Source organism: Heptranchias perlo, chromosome 15 (assembly GCF_035084215.1).
Source record: "Heptranchias perlo isolate sHepPer1 chromosome 15, sHepPer1.hap1, whole genome shotgun sequence".
Lineage (NCBI taxonomy): Eukaryota > Metazoa > Chordata > Chondrichthyes > Hexanchiformes > Hexanchidae > Heptranchias > Heptranchias perlo.
Genome location: NC_090339.1, coordinates 50,452,168 through 50,465,262, shown reverse-complemented (window position 1 = coordinate 50,465,262; position 13,095 = coordinate 50,452,168). Strand labels below are relative to the sequence as shown.

The following is a 13,095-nucleotide window of genomic DNA, read 5'->3' as shown; positions in this document are numbered from 1 at the left end:
ACCTCGATTTTAAAATTCTCATCCTTGTTTGCAAATCTCTCCATGGCCTCGTTCCTCCCCATCCCTACAACCCTCCGAGATCTCTGCTCTCTTCCAACTCTGGCCTCCTACGTATCCCTGATTTTCATTGCTCCACCATTGGCGGCCGTGCCTTCAGCTACCTAGGCCCTAAGCTCTGGAATTCCCTCCCTAAATCTCTCCACTGCTCTGTTCTCCTTTAATTCGCTCCTTAAAACCCACTTCAACTAAGCTTTTGGTTTCCTGTCCTAATATCTCATGCGGCTTGCTGTCAAATTTTGTCTGATTACATTCTGGTGAAGGAGCTTGGAATGTTTTAAGTTAAAGACTCTATATAATTGCAAGTTGTTACCCAATGTCAAAATTACAATTAGACTAGTTCCCAGTCATATCACATGACAGTGCAGAGGAACCATTTTGAGTGATGTGACTAATGGTTGCCACATGAGGGTTAGGAAATTCTCCTTGCTAATTGTGGGGGGGGGGGGGCAGCAGGAGAAGAGGAACAGAGTAGCACCTTGTAGGTGAAAAACAGCACAGAGCCACATGCTAACTTATACATGATGTGGAGATGCCGGTGATGGACTGGGGTGGACAAATGTAAGGAATCTTACAACACCAGGTTATAGTCCAACAAATTTATTTTAAAATCACAAGCTTTCGGAGATTACCCCCTTCGTCAGGTGAATGAAGGGGGTAATCGCCGAAAGCTTGTGTTTTTAAAATAAATTTGTTAGACAATAACCTGGCGTTGTAAGATTCCTAACTTATACATGACATGGGTTTATTCCTCTAGTTTCAAATTTTTTTTAAATGTTGAATCCAATAACTGGCGGTCTGTTGCAGCTCGCTCTTTCAAATACTAGTGTCTCATCTATACCAAAATGCATCGATCGATTATCTAAACTCGAGACTATAACATGTCCACACTCTAGATGGCTCACTTTGCTACAAATGTAAGACAAAAAAATGACAATCATTTACCTGGAAACCGAAATTTGCAAAGAACTAACTGTCCTCTTAATGACCTTGGTTTACAATCACCTACAGTTAGCCACATTTGTCTATCTAAACTACTTTTCCACAGGAGCACTTGATCAGGGCCTTAAAAAGGGACATGGCAGGTTAGCACCTAAACATCGCAGACCCCAGACAACCTGCAAGCAATGTCAAAGGTGATCAGGTAGGTTTATTTATTTAGGAGCTGTCCAGACTGCAGCACATAGTCTATATGCAGCGTGCAAGTCCTAGCTATCGTGTCAGCAAAGCCCCAGTGACTCATTTGTCATTTGTGCTTATGTTTTATGCATCACTTTTATTTCCCTACTTTAACTTTGCAGGTCTGGAGGTTTGGAAAGGCCTTCTCAGCAATATTGATAGTTAATTCTTACAGAATGTATAGCACAGAAACAGTCCTTATGGCCAGTGTTTATGCTTCACACGAGCCTCCTCCCACCTTTCTTCATCTAACCCCATCAACATATCTTTCTAATCCTTTCTCCCTCATGTGTTTAATCTAGATTCCCCTTAAATGCATCTATGCTAGTCTCAACAACTCTTTGTGGTAGCGAGTTCCACGTTCTAGCCACTCTCTAGGTAAGGAAGTTTATCCTGAATTCCCTATTGGATTTATTAGTGACTATCTTATATTTACAGACCCTAGTTCTGGTCTCCCCCGCAAATGGAAACATCTTCTCTACGTCTACCCTATCAAACCCTTTCATAATCTTGAATACCTCTATCAGGTCACCCCTTATAAAGAGAAAAGAGCCCCAGCCTGTTCAATCTTTCCAATAATCTCTCAATTCTGGTAACATCCTAGTAAATCTTTTTCACCTTCTCCAGTGCCTCTATATCTCTTTGATAATATGGAGACCAGAACTGTTCACAGTACTTCAAGTGTGGTCTAACATGTTTAGCATAACTTACCTGTTTTTCAATTCTATCCTTCTAGAAATGAACCCCAGTGCTTTGTTTGCTTTTTTTTCTCCTCATGGCCTTATTAACCCGTGACACTACTTTTAGCGATTTGTGCATCTTTACCCCCACATCCCTCTGCTCCTCTTATCCCATTTAAACACTTATTTTACAAGGAGTATGCAGCCTCCTTATTCTTCCTACCAAAATGTTCCACCTCATACTTATCTATATTGAAATGTATTTGCCAATTACACTCATATTTTGCAAGTTTATTAATGTCTTCCTGTATTTTGTCACAGTCCTCAGTATTAACATCCTGGCTGTAGTGCTGAAGACTTATGCTCCAGACCTAGCTGCACCTCTAGCCAAGCTGTTCCAGTACAGCTACAATACTGGCATCTACCCGACAATTCGGAAAATTGCCCAGGTATGTCCTGTCCACAAAAAGCAGGACAAATCCAATCCGGCCAATTACCGCCCCATCAGTCTACTTTCAATCATCAGCAAAGTGATGAAGGTGTCGTCGGCAGTGCTATCAAGCAGCACTTACTCACCAATGCTCAGTTTGGGTTCCACCAAGACCATTCGGCTCCAGACCTTATTACAGCCTTGGTCCAAACATGGACAAAAGAGCTGAATTCCAGAGGTGAGGTGAGAGTGACTGCCCTTGACATCAAGGCAGCATTTGACAGAGTGTGGCACCAAGAAGCCCTAGTAAAATTGAAGTCAATGGGAATCAGGGGGGAAACTCTCCAGTGGCTGGAGTCATACCTAGCACAAAGGAAGATGGTAGTGGTTGTTGGAGGCCAATCATCTCAGCCCCAGGACATTGCTGCACGAGTTCCTCAGGGCAGTGTCCTAGGCCCAGCCATCCTCAGCTGCTTCATCAATGACCTTCCCTCCATCATAAGGTCAGAAATGGGGATGTTCGCTGATGATTGCAGTGTTCAGTTCCATTCGCAACCCCTCAGATAATGAAGCAGTCCGTGCCCGCATGCAGCACGACCTGGACCACATCCAGGCTTCGGCTCATAAGTGGCAAGTAACATTCGCGTCAGACACGTGCCAGGCAATGACCATCTCCAACAAGAGTCTAACCACCTCCCCTTGACATTCAATGGCATTACCATTGCTGAATCCCCCACAATCAACATCCTGGGGGTCACCATTGACCAGAAATTTAACTGGACCAGCCACATAAATACTGTGGCTACAAGAGGAGGTCAGAGGCTGGGTATTCTGTGGCGAGTGACTCACCTCCTGACTCCCCAAAGCCTTTCCACCATCTACAAGGCACAAGTCAGGAGTGTGATGGAATACTCTCCACTTGCCTGGATGAATACAGCTCCAACAATATTCAAGAAGCTCGACTCCATCCAGGACAAAGCAGCCCGCTTGATTGGCACCCCATCCACCACCCTAAACATTCACTCCCTTCACCACCGGCGCACTGTGGCTACAGTGTGTACCATCCACAGGATGCACTGCAGCAACTCGCCAAGGCTTCTTCGACAGCACCTCCCAAACCCGCGACCTCTACCACCTAGAAGGACAAGGGCAGCAGGCACATGGGAACAACACCACCTGCACGTTCCCCTCCAAGTCTCACACCATCCCGACTTGGAAATATATCGCCGTTACTTCATCGTCTCTGGGTCAAAATCCTGGAACTCCCTTCCTAACAGCACAGAGGGAGAACCTTCACCACATGGACTGCAGCAGTTCAAGAAGGCGGCTCACCACCACCTTCTCAAGGGTAATTAGGGATGGGCAATAAATGCTGGCCTCGCCAGCGACACCCACATCCCATGAACGAATAAAAAATTAACTATATTCCCCAATTTGAAGGCCACAAATTTTGAAATTGTACTTCCGATTCCCGAATCCAAATCGTTCATGTAAATGGTGAACAACAGTGATCCCACCGATCCTTGTGAAACACCATTTCCCACCTTTTGTCAGTCTGAGTAACTACCTTTAACCCCTACTCTGTTTGCTAGCCAGCTTGCTATCCATGCTGCTACTTGTCCCCTGACTCCACATGCTCTGACCTTAGTCACGACTCTACCATGTGGTACCTTATCAAAGGCCTTTTGAAAATCCAAATATATTGCATCTACTACATTACCCTTGTCTACCCTTTTGGTTACCACTTCAAAGGATTCAATAAGGTTGGGCAAGCATGCCCTTTCCTTTTGAAATCCGTACTGATTATTCTTTATTATATTTTCAGTTTCTAGATGTTTTTCTATTACATCTTCAAGTAAGGATTCCATTATCTTTCCCACCACTAACGTTAAGCTAATTGGTCTATATTCCCTGGACTTGTTCTATCTCCCTTTTTAAATACAGGAATCACATTAGCAGCCCACCAGTCCTCTGGTACTATTTCCTTTTCTGATGAATTTTTATACACACGTGCCTCTGCTATCTCTTCCCTAACTTTTTTTTAAAAATATGCGCGGATGCATTCCATCCGGGCCACAGGTTTTATCCTCTCAAGTTTGATTAGTATTTCAATTATCTCCCCCCTTTCCAGCTTGAGTGTCTTTATTGTTTTAAATCTCTTCTTCTAATGTCATACCCACCATGTTAGTCTCCTTGCTAAATACTAACACAAAGTAATTGTTTAATATTTCTGCCATTCTCTGAGTTTATCATGTGTATCCCTTAGTGGCCCTATCCTGATTTTTCAGGTTATTTACGTGCCTGTAGAATACGCTTATTATTTCCTTTGAAAATTTAATTCTGTAGTTTCTCTTTGCCTTCCTAATTGTTTTTTTTGGCTTCTTTCCTAACCTTTTCGTATTCCCTTTTGTCATCCTCTCCTTTATTGTCTACGTACTTAGTGTATGCCTTTTTCTTTAGTTTCAATTTTGCCTTTATTTCTTTATTCATCAATGGTGTGTCATTACTGGCTAGCTTGTTCTTGCTTTTTAGTGGGATATATTTCTCCTGGACTCGATCACTGTTTTAAATGTTTCCCACTGCTGTTCTATTTCTTTGTCAGTAAATGTTTCCAGCTTATTTTCATTCTCATCCCCTTAAAATCAGATTTTTTCAAATTTATTACTTCGGTTTTTAATCTTACTTATGTCCTTCTCACTCTCATTATGTTGTGATTGCTATTGCCTAGATGTTCCCCTACGCTTATTTCTCTCATCTGTTCTGGTGCATTTTCCATTACTAGATCCAGCAGTGCTTCCTCTCTTGTTGGGCTTTTTACATACTGAGTAAGAAATTCTAATATTCACCAATAAAGCAGAGCACCTTTCCAAATCACCAGACTTCAAAAAATTGAAATAAGAAAAACAAGCAGCATATACAATATAAGTAACAAATTCAGGGAGAGCATACATTGGGAAGAATGAATCAGAGAGTGAAAGAAGATCATGACCAATGCATTGAAAAGGGGAAGCATATTGGGAAGCAAGCACTATCTTAAATTAAGGTAATAATCATTAAAGGCAGTTTTTAATGCCAATTTAAAAACATAATTTTTCAGGTTTTATTTTTAGGACAAAAAAAGTCAGTCAGTGGAAAAAAAATTGGACCCCTCCCCCCTAAAAAAGATACATTGAGAAAAAACTGTTAAAAAGCATTTTAAAATTTTGAGCATCCCTAAAACACTCAAAACAAGCAATAGGCTTAAAAGAAGTCAAGCTAAGGACAATCCACAACTATTTACACAGTTCACAGACACCAAAGTAAAATTGAAAAACCTATGTTTATTGTTGTGGCTTTAGTAATTCATCGGACATTATGATGGTGAAATGATAAAAATTGTTTTGCAATTTTGTTTTTAAGTTAACAATGTGCCTTGTTGTCTGACTCAGTCAGCCTTCGATTGATGACCTGAGTGTTCAGAGGACCATCAGTGTGGTAACTTGTGCTAGTACATTGTTGTCCCTGCTCCATATCGAACTAGGAATGGAACAATAAGTGCTGCTGTATAAAAATTACAGTCACAACAGCACAATGATGATCCAGTGCACTTAAGAATAATTCAATTTGCACAGCCTTCACTTCTTTTCCAAAAATCAGGTCCAGGGATATGTGCACATGTGTGATGTCAGTATGGCACATACAACACAAAGCGTGATGTCATGAATGCTTAGTGCATGCATCTCTGGACCACATTTTTAGAAAGAAAACAAAGGGAAGTGTGTTTTTTTTCCCCCTTTCAGATTTGCAAGAGAATCAGTTAAAAACTGATTCACCATTCAAAAAGAACCAGGCATGCATCTATGGGAAAAAAATTAGTTAAAATGCTCACTAGTTTTAGAATCTAAAAAGCTTTTATCTTAAAGATTGATAAGTAACAGTATTAATTGTAAATCTATATCAAAAAGAAAATTCATTTGTAAATTTTAGAATAATTGCTGAGACATTCTTCTCGTAAAATGAGAAGATACAAAATGCATTCAGTAATGTTTATTTAGAGAACTTTTTTTAAAAAAATGCTCTAACAGTTGAAAGTTATATATCCTAAACTGAAGTATTTCATGAACTTCAATGAAATACAGCCTCCCATCCTCCACATTCTGTAAACTTCAGCTCATCTAAAATTCTGTTCCCCTTATCCTATTCCGCACCAAGTCCTGCTTTGCCATGACCCGTTCTTGCTGACCTACATTGGCTCTTGATCCCCAACACATCCAATTTAAAGTTCTCATCCTGGTGTTTAAATCTCTTCAAAGCCTTGCCCTCCCCTCTCTCTTCAACCTCCTCCAGTCCTAGAATCCTCCCAGCATTTCTTCCTGTGCTTCTGTTGCTTCCTTCCCCCTCCCATTGGCGGGTGTGCCTTCAGCTATTTAGACCCCATGCTTAGGAATTCTCTCTGTCAACCTCTCCACCTCTCTCTCCTCCTTTAAGTCCTTCCTTATAGCCCATCTCTTTGACAAAGCTCTTGGTCATCCCTCCCTTCCTTAGCTAACCATCCATTTTTGTCTGATTATGCCTCTGAATATTTTTCTATGTTAAAGGAGATATGTAAATGCACATTGTTTTTTGTATTGCAATTGTTTATGTGGTCCACTTAGTGATCTGCAGTTGACCACTAAGACAAAAAGTTTAGGTAGCCATGATCTATTAGGAAGAGTGAAGATTTCTTTCATTAAAGTAATCATTTTCTGCAAATGAAGTTTTACTTAAACAAGCAAGCAAATACTCCAGTGAACGGTGAGTAGCATTCTTCCAGTTTTTTTAATGCCATCTATTCTTCAACCAGTAGGCAGTTTGTCTCACTGAAGAGCATCTATTATGCAGTACTGCTAGATCTAAGATTCTGAAATTAGGAAATTATTCACACATCCAATTTTGAGGAGTTGGATTTGATTTGAAGTAGTAGAAAACAGCTTGATGCAACAGTAAAAATATTTTGTCCCCAAAACAGTCTCATATGGTTTATAAATAGGATAGTTATAGTCAAAGTAAAGAATTTAAATGCCAGTATCGTTCACTGGGAAAAAGCAATATCACATCAAGTTATGGGATTGGCTTGAATGGTTTGCTTCCTTTCTACTTATGCATAATTGAAGTGTCACCATTCAACAGTTCCGGATATGGGTATATCGAACACTCTGCCACAACTGTTGCTGTTATAAATGCCTAAAATAGATTGAAAGAATACTTTCAAAGTGCTCGACCAGTAAACTGAAGATGTCACTTCGACCTTCTCCCTACAGTTTCAAAAATCGCACACCATAACCCTCCTCTTTCTTTTACTCAGTGCACATAATATTGCTTCAATAAGTTCATGAGAAATTGTGGTGCAACATTTACTCTTTTTCCAGTAAATCCACAGCTTATGACCTCTTCATGCAGTTCTCAAGCTCATGGATCAATAAGCAAATAGATCGCCAAGTCAGCTTTTCCAGCATGATCGAGAAAACAATTAATTCAGCAAACATTGGATTTTTAAAAAAAAGTTAGCTGCAATACTGAATCATAAGCAGCACTCTGGTTATCCAAAAATCCCATCATCTCTGATGAGAATATACTGTCATTTTTTCTATAGTGCTAAGTTTTATGTTAATCACAGTTTCTTATTATTAAATCCGCAATAGGATATGGGTACGGCATCAACTAATCTTAACTCGAACAATAAACAAATTATAAAAGTAGTAACAGTGCAATAAAATAATCCCCCCACCCCCAATCTACATTTTGAACAATATCACTTTTTCATCAATTTTTGTCAAACGCATATCTCCTCTACTAACATGCTCAATTTCTTCCTCCTATTCTGGGTTAAATTTGGTTTTTTTGCCTACTCAGGAAATGACAATACTGATTTAGTGACTGCAATGTGTGAGAAAATAACCAGTTAATTTGAAATAAATATGTAAAGTCAATCGTTTGTGCTCATCTCCTCTCACCCACAAAAATAACAGGTCTGAACACCACCAAAATCCATATTTAGCATCACGGTAGTTCCACAAACAGCTAACAAAAATCATCTATTGTTTCATTCGCACACATAAACATGGTTACGTTTACCAGACTTCAAAACATTTGGCTCTAAAAGAATTCTTATTTCCCCCCCCACTACTGCAAACAAAACAGTGGTTCCAATGAGATTAAAAAACAAGAAAAATAACATACCTTCCCCAAATAGATTTAAAGCAAGCTTCACAACTGGAAAACTGCATAGGGCTAACAATGGACAGCAGCTATGCAGTCTACCTGCCTCCAAGCTTCCAAGGAATTCTCTGCATGTAACCACAATTAGATCACTAAAGCTTACTGTTGCAGATTCCAAAAAGGGCTGTTCAGTGTCCCAAAAGACCAGTTATGTGCAGTATAAAAATTTGCTGGTCTTGTAAATCTGCATTAAAAGCAGAGCCAGTACCTGCAAATAATGCACTCACTAATACAATGCACATATTCCGACAGCAAATCTAACAGTTTAATGCACTACTTCCAGAAAAATAATTCAAGAGCAAGGTGGGGGAGGGAGAAAGGGAGAAAGAAAGCATAACGAGAGGAGAAAAGTCAGAATTTAGTCTCCTCCCTCTTACTACCACCTCCCCCCAACAATGTGGTATTAGCATAGCAATGAAGGTTTAAAGTGAGAGTATGTATTTACTATACTGCTCACAACTCCAGGATTATAAATCACCCATTTTCACTGCATACAACTTGTCAGGTCACTGCAAAATTCCCTATCCTCCATTTTGACATCGAGTTAATATTTCATAGCCTCACGCAACCTTGTACTTTGATCGCCTGAAATATGGAATACAAAAACAGAACATACCTTCAGATGAAGTGGTATATTTCAGCCCATCTGATTTGGTAAAGTCTATGCTGGCATAGCCTCTAGAGTCTATACTGCTGGCGATTTGGAGGTGATTTGGAGTCTGCAAGCTTCCATTTGATTCACAACATCCGTGATCTTCCCTTAGGTCCAAAGCAATATAGTTCAATCCATTCTGAAATCCTGCAGATGTATTTCTGCACATGGTACTCCTGTGCTCATCACTAACACAGTCATTTGGCTTAAGCCAAACATTATCAAATGAAGCAGAGCTGTGCCTCTTACTACCATCGACAAAAAAGGGAGAGGAAGGCGCCACTGTGGGTGTAGAGGAGAATGTCTCCGAGCTGTGTCGCCTTCTCCCCTGTGGGTCAGCACGGATCACCTTTGGACCATGATTGGCATCAGAGGGAGGACTAGGGATAGGAAAGGTATTTATACTAGGATACTGATCGATAATGCACAATCTCTTTACAATGGCAGTAGGACTAGTCACCTCTACACTGTCTGGCTTTGGCGAAGCAGGGCGAGGAGCTGTCACTCCCAAATTAAATGTCATTTCAGTGTAATCATCCACCTCAGGTGTGCTGACACAAGCAGCACCAACAGGAACACTGATGTAGGCATCATTTGGCTGGCTCCTGGCTACACTTGAACTTGAAGCAACGGTCATACCAGTCAAAGAATTTGAGGAAAGTTTAGCTGGCTTCGGTGATTGTACATCTAAATCTACACTCATGTAGTCTGACAATGGAGACCGTCTGTGTTCACTGCTGGAGCCAAGTGAAGAGGGGGATCCTTCTGCTGATAGAGAGTATGGTGTATTACTAGTTTTCTCACTGAAAGCAATATTAATGTATTCTCCTGGACTTTTTGGCTCGGGCGGCAAACTATGCTCAAACAGTCTTGGTAAAGCGTTTACTTCTGGTGTGCCTAGTGATAATCTTGTGGGTCTCTCAACTCTTCCTTTTTGTATAACACGCTCATCTTGGTTTTGTGTCCTTGGAGAATGAGAAGCTTCATGAACTAAACCAGTGTTGCTAATACTGCCAGTAAACATTGATGCCCCTCCATACATCAACTTTCCTGGTGAACACATAGGAACATATTCATCATGCTCACCATTTTCCTGTGAAGGAGGCTTGAATGATCGAGGCAGTGAATAATAGGAGCTGTAGGATTTAGGAGCATCAGGACTTGTGAGATTATGGAAGCAATCGCTGGATAATTTCTGTGTATTTAGGTTTCTTTGGGACATGTCCATATATTCACTAGTTGATAATTTTTCATTGTTGCTGCCCAATACTTTAGAACCATATTCTGTAAACATGCTTCGCACTGGAGAGCTGCTATCATTGGGGGACATCACCATGTATCCCCTTGAGTCCACTTGACTTGGTGGCAAAGAACCAATTTGTTTGGGAGCAGAAATGCTTTTAAGATTCATTGGCATATAATCATGGTTTCTAATATGGCTAACAGATGCAACACCAGGCATCATTGGCATATAACCGTCATCTCTTGGTCTGCTTTGGCTTTGGTTAACCGAGGACCCAATCTCAACATCACTATAATCTTCACGGTAAGAATTACAGGTCAACTTTGGTGATGCAGAACATGATAGTTGGCTATTAATACCTACACAGTTTGAATCAACATTAGACTCGTCCAAAGATGAAGTTGTCTGCGTAGTTTTTTGATGCATTATCACTGCACCGGGGGTGGTTAGAGAGTGGGTCCTCTTTCTGTATCCTTTCTCAGCAACCATGTAGTCATCTCTTGTTCTCCCTTCATGATTTACAGCATTTATATGTCTGTCCATTGAAATATAATCACACAAGCAATTTTCTTCTTGAATTGGTGGTGTGTTACCAAGTGAATCTGGTGTATTACTCCGAACACGGAAGTACCTGAAGTCCCCAGGACTAGACCCATACTCATCAGAGGAAATAAATCCGCCATCACTTGGAGAACCACAAATGGATGAACTAGATGGGCGTGTAAGAGGATCGGATGCAGAACCATGCCCACTGCTGGAAGAAACACTTACAGGGCTCGTAGTAGATGGTAAGTATGTCACAGGCAGAGACACCGACCTACTATGGTTTGAGGGGCCAAACGGTGGCTTTACATACCTACCAGCTCCATCACCCCTGCTTAAGCCCATCCTTGCAGAATTTAAGTGGATTAAACTCCCAGTAACAGACCCAAAGGGTCTAGTCATTGTACCTTCACCTTCACTAGATGTTCGAAAACGATATGCCTCACTCTTTGATGCAGAAGTACCAGTCATACTCTCAGTCCTGGAGCGTCTTTGCAATCCAGTCTGACTAGGTGGCAAATTACCAAGGTGTCTTCGAGTCAAAAATGATATAGGGTTAGTCCCAGAGGATTGGCTTTTACTCCTAGGGCGAAACTCAGTGAAAGCTTTCAAAGCTCTCATAGTCTCTAAAATTGTTTCATGCATGTTTTGAGCTACCACCGAGTCATCTACCTGCATCCACAACTCACCAGGGCCAATAGAAGCAGAACGGCCAACCTCAATGAAGAAAAAGTTCTCAGAATGACCACACCTCCTAATGTTCATCAGCTGCAAATGCACAGAAGGCACGTCAGAATTGATTTTAACAAAATGGATCATCTTGCTGGAAAGACACAATCTGTACACCCCTGTCAAGTTCTTAGTTTGCCCTAACCCTTTGGGCTTCACATTAATCTGCCACACTTCTTTGAAAACAGTGCCTGGGGTAAAATTACCATAGTTCTCATCGACTTCGTCAGGCTCCAACACTATCTTCTTTCCTTCATTCATTAATTCACTTATAGCCAAGTACCAGCTCTCTTGTTCTTGGTCGTTCTCTGCCACCATGGCGAAGTACTCATCTTTTGTGTACAGAGCTACGAGGTATTTACTTTTGGCATCTGCTCTCCTGCTAACCGTAAAGCACTGATAGAGGGGAATGACCCTCTTGGGGGCGGTCGATCGGTTTCTCCATTTCTTTTCGCTGTCGTAGTACTCCAGTCTGGCCGGACCCAGGTGACTCTGCCCCTTCAAGACGAAGAAACGCTTGTGGCCGTGTTTTTGCTTCCTCATGTAGCCGTATTTCTTCACGTCCTCATAACCGTCCATAGTAGTCGACGTCGAGGTGGTGCTGGTGGCGGCGGCTGTCACTGCTGCTCGCGCCGCGGAGACCTCGCGCCCCGTGGAGGCGACCGTCTCACGCTGCGTGGAACAAACACCCGGCTCACGCGCGCCGCCGCTGCCGTTGTTGTTATCGCTGACGACCTGCGCCTCGCGCACATTGGAAGGCACCGTCTCGCGCTGTGTAGAATAAATTCCAAGCTCGAGCCGAGCCGTTGGCGTGTTGTTGACGAGGTTCTCGCGCTGTGCCAAGTCCGTCGCGTGTCCAGTTCTTACCGTTGACGCCGGTGGTAGTAGTAGTGGCGGTGTTGTTGTTGTTGCTGCTGCTGCTGTCGTCGTCGTCGTCCTTCTTCTCGCTGCCGTGTCTCCGGCTCGTCTGTTGTTTTCATTGTCCCCTCTGTTGTTGTAGTGTCGGTGTAGTAGTAACTGCTCCTGGTGGTAATAATTGGGCGAGCTCGCCATTGTACCGGGTGCCCCCCCCCCACACCGATAAAAGGAAACCCCACCTCCCTCCCGCCCCTTCTTAATTGCGCGGCTATCACTTTACCTCAAGGTTTTAGCTCCGTAAACATCTCTCTGACTGCCCGTAAAAATAAACATCCAAATGGACCGATTTTTTTTCTCCTCCCGCCTCTTTCTCAGTCACAGCGAAAAAACAACCTGTGACGTACCCTTAATGGAGTTAACCGTACTTGCTATCCTAACGTGGGTGGGAGGAGCCTGCGATTTACTGACAGGACGATCAGCGGCTTAG

At 42.0% G+C, this 13,095-nt stretch overlaps 1 protein-coding gene across 1 annotated transcript in view; it reads right to left on the bottom strand.

The window, feature by feature from the left end:
- LOC137333090 (insulin receptor substrate 2-A-like) overlaps nt 1–12,809 on the bottom strand; it is a 66,860-nt gene extending 54,051 nt beyond the window's left edge. Inside the window, exon 1 of the mRNA XM_067997213.1 lies at nt 9,200–12,809. Within this exon, the coding sequence (XP_067853314.1) occupies nt 9,200–12,803 (3,604 nt within the window). The 5' untranslated portion in view covers nt 12,804–12,809. The remainder of the gene's footprint in view (nt 1–9,199) is intronic.
- Nucleotides 12,810–13,095: the final 286 nt, after the last annotated feature.